Raw genomic sequence first — 15,377 nt, forward strand, 5'->3', positions numbered from 1 at the left:
TCCTCCTCTTCTTCTTTTTGCTCCTTGTCATTCCTCTTGCACTTGCACTCACTCAACCTATCTCTTTTCACTCCTTCAATCACTCTTTTCTCTCCTCTTCACCTAATTGTTGAAAAAATAAAAATAAAAAATGTGAGAAAAAGAGAGAATTTGAGGGAGTTTTCTAAGGCATAGAGGGCATGGATGGGGCCCACATCAAATTAGGGTAAACCCTAACCCTAAAAAGGAGAAAAAATGCACTTTTTAGACATCTAGGGACAAGAGACTTCCAAACATCCCCAAGATGTCCTGGAGACACTTGGTCATCTTCGGACGTCCTGGTCACAATATGATGGGGGACGCCCCATCTTAATCCCCACGACCCAGAGACATCCCCATCCCAGAAAGGCGACACTTGGGGGGTGGGAAATGTGTCCCCATGTTTCACTATGTTATATGTGTATGCATATGTATGTATATCTATATGTATATGTGTGCATATATGTATATATATATATGTGTGTGTATATATTATGTATGTATATATGTGTATACATATGTATATATGTGTGTGTATATATTATGTATGTATATATGTGTATACATATGTATATATGTGTGTGTATGTGTGTGTGTGTGTATATATAGGATTAATGTTTTAAAAAATTCTTTACTAAAATTATGTTTAAGGAACTTGGAAAGTAATATGATTTAATTAACCTACTTAAGGGCTAGGACAAATCATATGATAGAAAATTATAAATTAAGAAAAATATAGATAATTAATTTCAATATTGATTTTTTGATTGTAACATTTGAATCATAATTAATATTCTCTTATTCTTGGATGAATTGGAAGTAGAATAAATAAATAAATAAATTGTATCATTCTCATAAATTTGAATTTGAATTTCAAATGTTAGAGATCCATTTCTATAAATTGTGTAGTTGACTTAGGTAAATCCACAAATTGTAGATATGAATCTAGATAAGAAATGGATAAATTGACGATCAAGACTAGTCCCTAAGAATGAGTGAAATGGGATCAAGATAGACTCAAGTGATGTGTCATATTTTATGCTAGTTTTGTACTTGTCATTACATAAGAAATAGTTGGGTCACGATGAACACAAAATAAAAAGGGTAACGTGAAAATTATGTAAGTTTCACATGCACATGTTAATAAATTGGTATATATATGTTTCTATAGATACACAATAGATGTACATTAATACTTTTCCTAATATAAAATAATTGATCGAAGATAATACAAAGCAACCCCCTTTTGTACTAGCAAATATTATTTTAAGATTGCTAACCATGGGCAAAATGCAATCAATACCTTTTGTAGTAGACAATGTTTAGTTTAACATTCATTCCTAATTAATCGTTTCATTCAAGTGTTATCTTTGAAAACAAATCATATTTTAGAATTATTGATGGTTATGATGATTTGACCATGTTGATTAGTTGTAATGTGAATTTGATTGAGGATTGGATATGGATTTAAATAACAATCAAAATTAGAGTTTATCAAATCTAGAAATACAAACCAAATCAACAATAAATCAAATCACACACAATGGAGACATACATCAAACACATGATTGGTGCATGTGTATTAGTCTCCAACTAATTTTCCATTTCAACCTTATCTTGATGAACACCTCTCTCATGATACCTTTTTTATACATATACAAATTTAAAAAGACTAGAAAGAATGAGGTAGTACTAAAAAAAAAAAGTCATAATCATATTTTAAAATTAAATAAATTAATTGAATAACCTAAATAAATATATTAATCATCATAATCAAATCAAAATTATTTGAAGCAACTACTACAATAATCGTAATTATGTTAAAAATTTGAGAGACATAAGTATACTTCTAAAGTGCAGATAAAATTATCTCAGATGTATTGTAGTTTTGATTAGACTTTCTTACATTGCCTCCATACTATATTTCAAGAATTTTTTCCAGTTATTTCAAGTTTTCTCTTTAGAAATAGGTAGGTCACTCTTCATGTCTATTCTAATCTAATTACACTTTGCTAGTTCCTTAAGCATATTTTTCATTTCTCTATAAGGAGGCTAAACTACCATTGTACAGTCCCAAGTCTAAGATAACTCTGAAATTGAAACGACTAATTAATCAACATCAAAATATGAATATGTGTAGAGATTCATCTCAAATAATTTTTTAATGATTACTAATCATTTGCATTAAATTGTATAAATATCATTATATTTTGGAAAAATGTGGCTGGAAAAAGTCACATCTCATAGAATATATAAGATTCAGTCTTAGACGATACATTCAAAAAGGAGGTGGAGTACAATCATCCAGTTTTCAACCTATAAATGCCCTTCTTCATTAACTTATTCTATCATCTAGAATAGGTTTCCAACCTAACATTAATCTAATTTTAATGTCAACCAGCTTATTCGTCAAATGGCATTCGTGGGGCTCCTTGAATATCTAGTATCCTTCATGGAAGAGATTATACAAAAGTACATAATGTCATCTGAAGGAAGATGTTAAAGTCAGAATAACAGTTGTCTGATAACAGTTTTACCAAAAACACAGGATTATATCCTCTAAATGTGCTTTAAAATGACAAATCTAATAGAATCAACAATCATATTATCATTCATACCAAAATAAAAAATAACCAAAAACAACAGTCCATTGCTTCTTAACATAAGTGCACATAGTTTTGTATTTGGGTACTACCCCTAACGCTATATTCTGGTTTCTGATGGGGTTTTAGATTCTTAGTGCTGTGCAGAAATGTTTTTCATGTTTTTCATTGTCGCCTTATTAAAAAAATAGCAATGGCTAATTCTTGTTACTTGATGTATTTCCACTGCAGCTCTTGAGTTGTCGAAACGCAATGTAGTGGCAACTGTAGGACCACAATCCTCTGTGATTGCTCATGTTATTTCGCACATAGCAGAAGGACTCAAGGTACCACTTTTATCATTTGGAGCAACTGATCCGAGTCTCTCTTCACTTGAGTACCCTTATTTCCTTCGCTTCACGCATAATGATTTCTCGGAGATGACAGCAATTACTGCTGTATTTGGTTTCTTTAATTGGAGAGAAGTTATTGCAATTTATGTAGATGATGACTATGGGAGAAATGGAATAGCTGCTCTGGGTGATGCACTTGGGAAACAAGCTAAAATTGTTCATAAATTACGAATTCCTCCAGACATCACTAGAAGTAGCCTGGGTAATAGCTTGAAAGATTTGGCTTTGATGACAACTAGAGTTTTTGTCGTTCATATGAATCCAGATGTTGGTCTGAGGCTTTTCACCGAAGTGCACCGCCTTCAAATGTTAAGCAATGGCTATGTATGGATTGCCACAGATTGGCTATCCTCTGCTCTGGATTCCCTTGTTCTTGATTCAGATACAATGAAATCACTTCATGGTCTCATTACTGTGCGGAGGCATGCTCCCAACTCCCATCAGCTACATGATTTTTCTGTAAGATGGAAAAATCTGCAAAAAGCTGGAAAAGTTGATGCAGGGCTCAATGTGTTTGGGCTTTATGCTTATGATACAGTATGGGCACTTGCTTATGCTATTGATTCCTTTTTTAAAAAGGGGGGAAATTTATCCTTTACAGATTATCCTCACCTATCCTCTGAAAGTGGAAGTCAATCAGAGCTAGCAAAGTTCAAGGTCTTCACAGGAGGTCCACAGTTGCACACCATATTATTGCAAACTAACATGATGGGCTTAACAGGTCGAGTTCAACTGGATAGAAGAGGTGAGCTGCTGGGTTCGACTTTTGAGATAATTAATATAGTTGGAAAAGATTTCCGCACAGTGAGCTACTGGTCAAATGCATCGGGCTATCTGTTACTCCTCCCGAGAGTAGAATTGTAAGTTCAGACAAGAAACCAGGTATGATTAAAACAATGGAAGATCTGATATGGCCTGGTGATAGAAAACAGGTGCCACGAGGGTGGACAATTCCAAACAATGGCAGGCGGCTTAGGATTGGAGTTCCTTGGAAAGGAGGAGCATTTGATAAATTGGTAAAAATAGAAGGTTCAAAAGTGGGAGATTCTTACTGCACCGATGTGTTTGCTGCTGCAGTGAAGATGTTGACTTACCCTATTCCTTATGAATTTATAGTTTATGGAAGTAAAGAATCACCTCCCAATTATGATGAACTTGTAAAAAAGGTTGCTTCCAAGGTTTGTATCTCAATTTGTTTTAGTTTCTATATGCTATAATATTTCTGGGACTGCATGGATTCATGCAGAAATTCAGAGCAGGTACTAACAGATGAAATCCTACAGGAATTTGATGCAGCAATTGGGGACATAACAATTCTGAAAAACAGATCAAATTCTGTGGACTTCACCCAACCTTATCTGGACTCTGGCCTGGTAGTGACAGCTCCTGTCAAAAAGCAAATATCAAATCCTTGGGCTTTTTTGAAGCCATTTACACCAGAGATGTGGATTACAACTGGGGCATTCTTTCTTGTCGTAGGAGTAGTTGTCTGGATTTTAGAGCACAAGAAAAACGACGACTTCCGAGGAAAACCAAGAAAACAATTTGTTACCATCTTTTCGTATGTTAACTTCCTCCTCGCCTATATTTATAGAATTAACCAATGGATTTTTTCATTTTTCTTCTGCTTATAGAGTTTTTAATCAGCTTTGAGGTTTTCTGTATACTCTGACAAGTTACAACCAAACAAGCAATAAGTTGTGTTACTTATTTGTACAAATCTATGTTTCTATAAACGAGGAGACTAATTTCTGGGATGGAAGAAATTATCATGGATTATGTGAATGGCAGAGTGAGAGGCAGGAAGAAAGTGTTGAGAAAATGTGAGTTGAGATAATGAAGAAATAAAAGAAAAATAAAACAGAATAACATTCAATAAAACATAGATTTATTTGGTAAAACTTTGACAATATGTTAAGAATATAAGAAATAAAAGAAAAGATAAAATAGAATAACATTCAACAAGACACAAAATTTAATGTCAGAAAAACATCCTCCGCACAAAGTATCCTTATTCTTATAGATCAGAAAAAAATACACTTCACAAAGCTACTTCTATCAAAAATTGAATTTACTTTTCAAAGCTAAAAAGATATATCTTCTACATAATAACCACCATCAAACCTAATAAAAACTCTTTTAAGAAAATAGTAGTTTTTTCTTAAGAATTTTTTTTTAAAAAAAAAATTTACTTTACATCGTTGTCACAATCTAATAGAAATCAATATACAGAGAACAGTTGCATAATTACACTAATAAACATTCTAAAGAGCTAACATAACATCTATGACATTTAGTACTGAACAGTCCTACAAAAATATTCCAGTTTTGACTTACAATTAAGCTTTGGAAATTTTATTCTCATGAATGTAGCATGTTTCTGTATCCTCATTATGTGAATTGGACAAAGGCTGGAATTCATGAAGTGTAGGTTAGAACAATTACCTTCTAGCAATGGTGAGACTAAACAAACCAAGTAAATTTGAATCAGTAGAAGATTCAAGATTGTTTCTATTATTTTCCAATGAATTGGAAGAATGATTCTATCAAAATGTTGGATACGTAAAAACTAGTTTTGTGCTAAAACATCATATGGATCCAAAATGAAATGATAGTGAAATCACGAATAGAGAAATTTATATATATTGTACGACCAAATCCTGTCATACTGAATCCAAGGAAAAAATTGAGAAACCATCAAACCTGAACTAATAACATAGACATCGAAGTTGCAGAGAAATTCAACTGTTGCATCGGCAAAGCTACTAACAAAACCACAAAAGGTAAGTGTTGGCATCGGTGCATATATGTGCCCGTAAGTACCGTCGATCCTCGTTGAGATGTAACGGACCCCATTGGGTGCAACTTGCACTTCAATGTATCATTCTAGCTATTGTTTGGAAGGAACTTGACCTACCTGCACTTCTTGGAAGAGAAGGATTTCTTGTTGATCTGTTTGCTTAACACAAGCATTAACTATTGGATTAATTTCTATTGGTATGATATAATTTAGATTAATTTTAGCTAGAGGTAGTCATTGTAGTGTTAGCTTTTTCGAACAAAGGCAAATGATAGTGTCAGACGATTTGTTTCTTGAAAATAAGATAAAGAACAAGGAAAAGTCGGGACATTGAGTTCAATGCATTAGCTCATACATGTTTGATGATGGTGTAGAGGCAGCACTCACATAGAAGAAGCTTATGGTAAAGTCTCATGAGTCTTTCCTTCTACAAATGCAACCAAACTCAATCATCAATTTGAAACATGTGTGGTGTTTGTTATGGCATTGCCTGTACTTGGGATTTTTTTTGCTAAAGGATGGTTTCCACTTATTGCTATATTTGTTGAGTATGCTCAATGAATTGTTGTCTTAATCAAATTCCTTTTGAGTTGAAGGACATTTATATTGAGTCTGATTTCATGGGGTTGGCTATGTTAATGGGCACCAATGGCTAGTAATCCAAGAAAATCTAAAAGGGTTGTGCATTGTTTTTTATTAGAAAAGCAGCTTTAACTAGGGAGCTGACCCTTAACATAGTCAAAAACTATCAATAGAAAACAAGCAACATCAAGAGAGATGATGTTGGCAAAAAGAACAACAGCCCGAAGGCAGTTAGAAACAAACACAATCAAACAGGCAAGGAATCCTATCCAACCAGAAGGGACCCCTCAGGGTTACAAACAGTGGTGTCAACAGGGTGCTGCAACAAAACAGCAGGAGGCTACTATAGAGCAGCAGTAGGCTATGACGAAACAACAGCAGCAGAAGCAAAAACAACAGCAGGGGATGGCTGCAGAACAAGAGAAGCAGAAGTGGGGACCTCAGGGGATGAGGCCACAAAAGGAGCAACAAGAGCATCAGTAGTCATGAGGGGCAGGACATTGACATCATCCTCATGAGAGGAGCCAGTAGAAGTAGAGTCAAGGGCATTGACTCTTACGTTATCAGCAGTAGCATTCTTCCACCAGGTAGAAACCCCTTTGTGGCATGAAATAGAGCAATCTGAAGCAAGATGACCCGTAGAGAAGCATCTCCTGTAGTGGAAGGGGAGGCCTTCAAACTCCAGCAGTTCTGACCAAGGCCTATCCCCCACCATAAGAACCACATCTCTCGGGAGAGGAGAGGAGATGTCAATGTCCACAAGAATGCAGGCAAAGGTAGTGTGGTCCATTGAGGACGTAGCTTCATTGACCTTCAGGAAATGGCCAATAGAGTTACCAATAGCCTCATAACAAGAGTGCTCCCAAAAATGAAGAGGGAGATTGATGAGCCGGACCCAAACTGGACGCACATTAAGTGGTTCAGTGAGAGGGTTAAAAGAAGTTATCTAGGGCTTAATAGAGAGGAAGTGCACTCCCCAAGCCCACAGCATGCCCAAGATAAATCCCAATCAGCAGAAGATGTGAAGGAAGCAACAAAAAAACCTTTGGCATAGGGGAAAAACTCGATATTGAAAGCAACCAAGGGCCGCCAAGAGTCACTTACCCAATGATGAAAGTCCGGTAGAGAAGGCCAGAGCCCAGAGAATCTGCACACAAGAGCACAACATTGGTAGAACCCAATATTGTCCACAAACCACCACAGGGGAGGATTTAGCACAAGAAAGAAGACGGACCCCCTTCGAGGGTTGGGCAGAGGATCTGGCCACATGAGCAAAGCTACACTTGCCAACAAGTTTGGGCAAAAAACCAATAGCATTGCATTGTTGAGCTACATCAAGATCTTTGTTGTTGTTGTCTTGAATGAAAAGAAGACTCTCATCCCATGTGTGTCACTTCTTGGATTTGTACATCCAAAGAAGATGAAATATCATCTTGTTGACTATCTTTACCTATCCATTAATCTATATGTGGAAGTAGATTTGTACAATCTTATGTACATAAGTGACCGAATTCCTTTCCATAAATGACTTAGGAATCTTATGTCTCAATTATAGATAATGGTGGATGGTAACAAAAAATGAATCCATACAGTTTAAAAGTAAAATTGAGCTATTTCTAGAGATAAAATTGACTTCCTACAAGGCATGCACATTGCCATAATAGAGAATCAATCTACTAGTATTTACACATAATCATAAGCCCTTTTGATGGTGGGATATCAAAATAAAAATTCCATAGAATTACAATTCCAAGGCTTTGCCAATATTGGCAAAGGTATCTACATACCGTGTTTCTTAACTAGTTTGGTGATGGCTCGCATGTTGTCCATGGATGTACATGGAAAATGATTGGAGGTGTGGCTAGTAGAAATACTTCTAGAATACTGTGAGGGTTTTCTCAACTCCAAACTGTCTAACAACCTTTCTAAAATGAGATTGTAATATGAGTTTCTTTCACTCTTTCTTGTGTAGTATGCACAAATGTTTGAGGTAGTATTGGAGCCCATATTGCATATAGAAATTCATAATTGGCCTAGGTCATCATACAAGTTTTGATAGATATGAGAGAATTCTATGTCTATTATGTACAATTTTTCATGTATGCTGATCTCATGTCCACATGCATCAAGCACACTAGTGAGAGCTCGAACTAAAGGTCAACTAAAAAAATCTACAACTAGATTAGAACTGTTGGCAGGAACAAAGTTGACTAAGGACTCTGATGGATTTAATTGTAAACCCAAAATTATGGCTAAATCTACCTCTAATAGCTTTCTTGACCTTAGGTATATGATGCAGGGGCATCCATGTGGAAGAGGGGAAGCTTCAAGTTTGACCGGCTCATTAAAGACTCCCAAAATGGTAGCATTGGGATGGAACGGATTTGTAAAAAGTGGAGTCCCAAAATGGCTCGAAGATGGGAAACTCCAATCAGGGTGTATTTTTTGGCAATTAATGGTTTCTTTGGGTGCCTCTTTTATGCTGGCCGTAGCATTTCCTGGTAGAGTATTTTTTAGTCAAAGGGAGATTTTTGCAAGGAAAGAGCTGGGCAAAGTTTTTGGTTTTGGAGGGTTGAATAACTCATTTTTGTTGTAGGTGCAGTTTTGGAGGAGAGCTTGAAGGAAGGATTTTGAGAAGCCATTTGCTGCTGATAAAACACCATTGTTGCAGGTCTATGATCAGACCCAAATCAGATTTGAATATTGTATTGCGAAGCCAATAGACTTGGCTGATTGTTTTGTAAAACTTTTTCCAATTTCAATGAGAATTTCAATGAGTTTGTTTGCATAAGGTTGATGTTTGAATCCATCTAACTTTCTGCTATAGATCAGATTGCTTGAGTGTTTTGAAGTTAGTTTCAGGTGGTATTGAGGGGGATTCCATCCCCTTACATCAGTGGTATAAGAGCAAGGTGATTATGAGTGTATAGGTAGATTCACTAGAAGGAGGCAGTTTGCACTAGGATTGAGCTTGTGGGTATTGAGAAAAATGTATGCAAGAGGAACCCCACAAGGTCGGGGTATAGGTAGAGTTCGAAGTGGAGGTGGAAATCCTCCAAATGTTGTCCATGGTGAAAATTTCAGAACCTTGAGAAGGCAAGTTGAAGCAATACAAGAAGAAGTTAAAAGAGGTTTTTCTAAAAGGAGAGACCCTGGGAGTGAAGAGGATGAAGCTATAGAAAATGTCAATGATACAAGTGGTGAAGAAGATGAAGCAGCAACAATAGTTGTGAATAATCCTTTGTTGAGGGTATTGTCAAGAATAGGAAAGAGACCAAAAATTGATGTTCCTACATTCAATAGAAATTTGATTCCTGAAGAGTTAGTGGATTGGATCAATGACAAGGAATAATATTTTGAATTTGAAGAGGTTGAAGACCCTAATAGAGTGAGATTTGCAAAACCTAGATTGAAAGGACATGCTTCAATTTGGTGGAGAGGGGTTCAATTGGAAAGAGGAAGGAGAGGCAAGGAGGAAATTACTAAGTGGGATAGAATTGTGAAGAAGACGAAAAGACAATTCATCCTAGTGGATTATGAATTAGATTTGCTCAAGAAAATGCAAGGTTTAAAACAAGGAACCAAAACAGTGAAGGAGTATAGAGAGGAGTTTCATAGGATCTTGATAGAATAGGACATTTTAAAGCTACCAAGGAGAAGGTTGCAAGATACATTAATGGTTTGAGGCCATGCATACAAGAAGAGATGGTTTTGGTGAGAGTTTACACAATGGAAGATGCAAACCAGTTTGCCTTGAAGATTTAAGAAAGATTGAATAAGAGATTTGAGAACAAGCAAAGAGGAAGAGGCCAAGATGAAAAGAAAGAGGGAAGATCATGTGATGATTGAGATGAGGATTAAAATTTGAAAAGTGAAGACCGTGGCAACAATAAAAATCGAAGGAAAAATGATTCACACCCTCATGAACAAGATTCTATAGGAAGAGGAAGATTGAGTAGAGGGTTTGGAAGAGGAAATTACATAGCAACTTGTTTTGAGTGTGGAGGACACAAGCATATGAATGTCCAGAACATGGAAACTTAAGGAGAAGAAATGGGGGCAAAAAGCAAGAGTTGCAAATATTAATGAGGAGGTTGAATCTTCACAATCAAAGGATGCTGAAAATGGAGAAGTGCTAATCACCAAGAGAGTCCTATTGTATGAACTTGTTCAAAGAAAGAACCATTTAGAACAAGATGCAAGTGTCAAGACAAGGTATGTAATGTTATCATAGATGGTGGAAGCATGGACAATCTCATTTCCAAAGAGATGGTAAGTAAATTGCAGCTAGAGAGAAGGAACAACTTGCATCTGTATAGGATAGCCTAGCTACAAGATGATAAGAAGGTTTTGGTCAACAAACAAATCTTGTTAAAATTTAATATTGGAAAGTATTATGATGAGATAATGTGTGATATTATGCCTATGAATGTTTGTCATGTTTTTTTAGAGAGGCCTTGGGAATTTGATAGGAGAGCAGTGCACGATGGGCATGCTAATACACGCTCATTGATGAAAGATGGAATCAAACACAAGTTGAAGCCATTGTGAGTAATGGAAAAGGTATGCAGCAGTGCAAGGGTTTGTTTAGTAGATGACATCAAGTTTTTAAATGGTATGAAGCAAGAACATGTTTGTTTTGATAAAACTAACCAAGAAGAAGTGGAAAAAGATGATTTGTTAATTCAGTTTGAAGCAAAAGGGAATGAGTTGATTTCAGATAAAACAAAGGTTGCAATAGAATGTGAGGTCAGATCAGATTCTACTATTTCCTTTGATGAGAATGAGGATGAAGAAATAGAGAAATTTGTTGCAACAGTAGATATCTTTGATAAAATTGAATTTGAGGAACATGATGTAGAGCTAAATGAAGGGTTTTCTAATGAATCTTTATTTGAGAATAGTACAAATGAAAGCACCTTTATTAGTGATCTTGATTCCTTGTTAGGAAATGAGGAAATTGAATCTCTTGATTGTTGTACTAACACTGCTTTGAGTGAAAGAAACTAGGTGGCAGCAATAGTATGTCTTTCTGAAGCCATTGAAACAGTGAATTTTCGTAAAGGTGACAAGGTGGAAGGAGAGGGAAAAGCTAAAACAGCAAAAGCGGTAAAGGAAGACATTTGTTTTGTTGAAGAAGGTATGAATTCAATTATTTATTCTGGTTTTAATAGACTTCGTTGGTGGGAAGTAAATTTGATACTTTGAATGTTATGAATGTTAGAAGTGTTGGTAGGATGAAAGGGGATAAAATTGTGAGATTGCAGGAAGTAATGAATAGGAGAATTCTAGTGAACAAAGAAGAGAGATAGATCCAATATAGGCATAGGGTCTACAAATGTGTTTGAGTGCAACTCAAGAAACTTTTTTCTACCATGGTTGTGGGCATCCACATGGAGGAGGGGAAGCTTCAAGTTTGGCCGGCTCATTAAAGACTCCCAAAATGGTAGTAGTGGGATGGAATGGATTTGTGAGGAGTGGAGTCCCAAAATGGCTCGAAGATGGGAAACTCCAATTAGTTTTTTTTGGGGCAATTAATGATTTCTTTGGGTGCCTCTTTTATGCTGGGCGTACCATTTCCTGGCAGAGAATTTTTTGGTCAGAGAGTTGGGTGAAGTTTTTGGTTTTGGAGGGTTGAATAACTCGTTTTTGTTGCAGGTGCAGTTTTGGAGTAGACCTTGAAGGCAGGCTTTGAGAAGCCATTTGCGGATGATAAAACACCATTGTTGCAGGTCTATGATCAGACCCAAATCAGATTTGAATATTGTATTGAGAAGCCAATAGACTTGGCTAATTGTTTTGTAAAACATTTTTCCAATTTCAATGAGTTTGTTTGCATAGGTTTGATGTTTGAATCCATCTAATTGCTGCTATATATTGGATTGCTGGAGTGTTTTGACGATAGTTTCAGGTTGTATTGAGGTGGATTTCATCCCCTTACATCAGTATAGGTACAACATTAACTGCAAATTGCCATGAAGCAATTCATTCTGGTGGCTTTCTTCTTTCTTCTAAGATATTGTTCTGTCCTCGTCGTTTCCTTTCATCTTCCTGTTTGTCTGCAGTGGTTCATTTGACAATTCTTCTCCTTCCAAGTGTACAGTAAGTTTTGTGATTTAATGGCCTTGTCCTCCTCTCCATTCTGCCTTTTCTTTCCTTCGTTTTCTTCTTGGGCAAATTGATTAGCTTCTTATATAAGCTGCCTAACAGATTGAGAGTAGTGGTCATCTATCCAGATTAATTATCTACCCATCACCACTAGCTACCACAACATACATAATTAATGAGCATGTCATAAAAGATAAGCTTCATAGTTAGATGGGTTATTTACATCATATAGAAAATCTGTTATGTTTGGGCACATAGCAAAGCGACCTTCACACCATTCAGATTGTTTCTGAAAACCTATATTAGATTTTTTAAATCTTTAAGGTCTTACATTACATTTATATCTTTCAATGGAATGCCAAATTATTTATTAGGAATGCTTTTAATTTATATTATGAAATTATGAAAACTTGGACATCTTACCACATTGTGTAATGATTCTGCACAGGTTCTCCTTCTCAACAATGTTTTTTTCCCATAGTAAGTTTGGTAACTTTCTGCTTTAATTATTGTTTACTGAGCTTCTTTGTTCTACTAAGTACTAGAGGTGACAACCAAAATCGGTGCTTGTCTCCAAGTTTTCTACTTACAATGATTGATGAGGTATAAAATCTGAGAAAAAATAATATGGGACTGATGCAGGAGAACAAGTTGTGAGCTGCCTTGCACGGACGGTTTTAATCATATGGCTGTTTGTAGTTTTAATCATCAATTCAAGTTACACAGCAAGTTTGACCTCAATCCTTACCGTGCAACAGCTTTCACCCACAATCAAAGGAATTGATGATTTAATATCAAGCAATGTCCCAATAGGATATTTAAGTGGGTCCTTCGTTAAAATCTATTTGTCAGAGGAGCTTAATATAGCTCAATCCAGACTTATTGGTCTTGAATCTCCTGAAAGTTATGCTAATGCTTTGATGGAAGGACCAAGCAGAGGAGGTGTGGGAGCAGTTGTAGATGAGCTTCCAGCTATCAAAATCTTCTTAGAAAACCGGTGTGGTTTTAAAATAGCTGGTCAGCCATTCACCAAAGCGTCATGGGGATTTGTAAGTATTCACTTCCTTTTTGCCCACAACCATTGTTTTTTCTGGCAATGATCACAGTCTTTTATAAGTTGTGTTTTGCATTTCAGATACTAATTTTCCACTTTTCCTGAAAATTCTGAATTGTGGTTTTGTTCTTTTTTTGTTTTATGTTGTTTGACAGGTTTTCCAAAAGGGCTCTCCACTAGGAATGGACATATCAACTGCAATTCTGAACCTTTCAGAGACCGGAGAACTCCAGCGAATTCATGATAAATGGTTGGGTAAAAGTAGCTGTAATTCACATGCCGAGCAAGAAGGACCCAATCAGCTTGGTCTGACAAACTTTTGGGGTCTTTTCTTGATTATGGGCGTGACATCCTTTGCTGCTCTTCTTGCTTTCGTTTGTTATTCAGTTATTCAATTCAGGAATCGTCCAAGTACTCCTGATGGTTCACAGAACAGGAGTGTTCTGATAAGGTTTCTTTATTTCGTTTGTGTGGAAAAACAGATTAAGAAAAGTGATAGTACATCCTCACAGAGCAGTACTTGATAGTGGCTGCCATGGTCATAGATAATTCATGCTAACAAAACTCTGCAAAAAAATGGCGAGCTATTTGCACTTTTATGAATTGTACAGCATTTTGAAATTTCTCGAGCTTTTTCCAATTAATAGAAAGGATTTTTATCTGTTGATTCGCTAAGTTAATTTTAGTAAAGATTTTTGATACTATGATCACACTTATTGTCTTTGATAGTTTCTTTTTCATATGAGAATTTTATCTTTGATTGATTAATTAGGTCAGATACATATTAATAAAAAACTTCTGTCGGTAACATTTTTTTTTTATCCTTTTCATTATTATAATTTATAAAGGTAATATTTTTTGTTTTAAAAATAGAAAAATGGAAATTCTATTATATTTTTTAAAGACAATATGTTTTGTTTTAAAAACAAGAAAATAAAAAATGTAAATACATTTTTTGTTTGTTTTAGAAACAAAAATATTTAAAAGTTATTTAAAAAAAAAAATAGAAATATATCAATTATGTAGAAGATAAAATTCTATATAAAAGAAACCACGGCAATATCATCTATTATTTGAAAAGAGTTTGATAAATGCAAGGAGGCATTAGCAATTTAAAGAAATTCATTAGGTGTGTTATAAATATAATCTTAGAAAATTGAATATTATTAAGTGGGTGACACTATGTTGAGTATCACAAGTAGAGGCATACATTCTATATTTTGATTTGATCATGTTGAATTCTCTCAAAAGTTGAACATAATCATGTCCATTATATGTATTTTATAACATTGAAGTTGTATAAATTGGTCATGGCTACAATTGTATCTTACATTTTGCTTTGTATTTACAAATTAGATAGTTTCACAACATGTTCGTGATTGAGGTTTGTAGGTGGAGTGCATTATTTGAAAAACATTGAAGTGTTTATTTTTTCTTTTTGCCACAATTCATGGACATAAACCCTTAAAGAAATAGGTTTTTTCGTTTTGCCATTTGATCAAGAGGCTTTAATTTTTACTGACTTTTGACATTCCTGTGTTCCTTTCTTTTCTCATAGAAAGCCCACGCAATAAGATTTGTAATCATCACTTCATTTCATTCTTCTTTTCAAATTCAAATAAAAAATCATGGATTTTTGTAATCTCTTTCAAATTCTTCTTATTCCATGCATTACTACAAAATAAATGCAAGCTTTGAGGATATCATTCTCTATAGATTCATCATTCTTGATACTATAGATTGATCTAAAACTATTGATTGATCAAACAACATGCAGAATGCCTTTTTTATTTATAGAAATGATAGAAGCAAAAATTCTA

At 35.2% G+C, this 15,377-nt stretch overlaps 1 protein-coding gene across 1 annotated transcript in view; it reads left to right on the forward strand.

Moving 5' to 3' along the window:
• The window catches only part of LOC131067434 (glutamate receptor 3.4), a 70,242-nt gene extending 56,018 nt beyond the window's left edge, over positions 1 to 14,224 (forward strand). The window contains exons 2-7 of the mRNA XM_059211127.1: positions 2,853 to 3,870; positions 3,909 to 4,191; positions 4,297 to 4,574; positions 12,952 to 12,983; positions 13,146 to 13,552; positions 13,713 to 14,224. Of these exons, the coding sequence (XP_059067110.1) occupies positions 2,853 to 3,870; positions 3,909 to 4,191; positions 4,297 to 4,574; positions 12,952 to 12,983; positions 13,146 to 13,552; positions 13,713 to 14,081 (2,387 nt within the window). The 3' untranslated portion in view covers positions 14,082 to 14,224. The remainder of the gene's footprint in view (positions 1 to 2,852; positions 3,871 to 3,908; positions 4,192 to 4,296; positions 4,575 to 12,951; positions 12,984 to 13,145; positions 13,553 to 13,712) is intronic.
• The last annotated feature ends 1,153 nt before the right edge of the window (positions 14,225 to 15,377 follow it).

This window comes from Cryptomeria japonica, chromosome 9 (genome assembly GCF_030272615.1).
Source record: "Cryptomeria japonica chromosome 9, Sugi_1.0, whole genome shotgun sequence".
NCBI classification, from domain to species: Eukaryota; Viridiplantae; Streptophyta; class Pinopsida; order Cupressales; family Cupressaceae; genus Cryptomeria; species Cryptomeria japonica.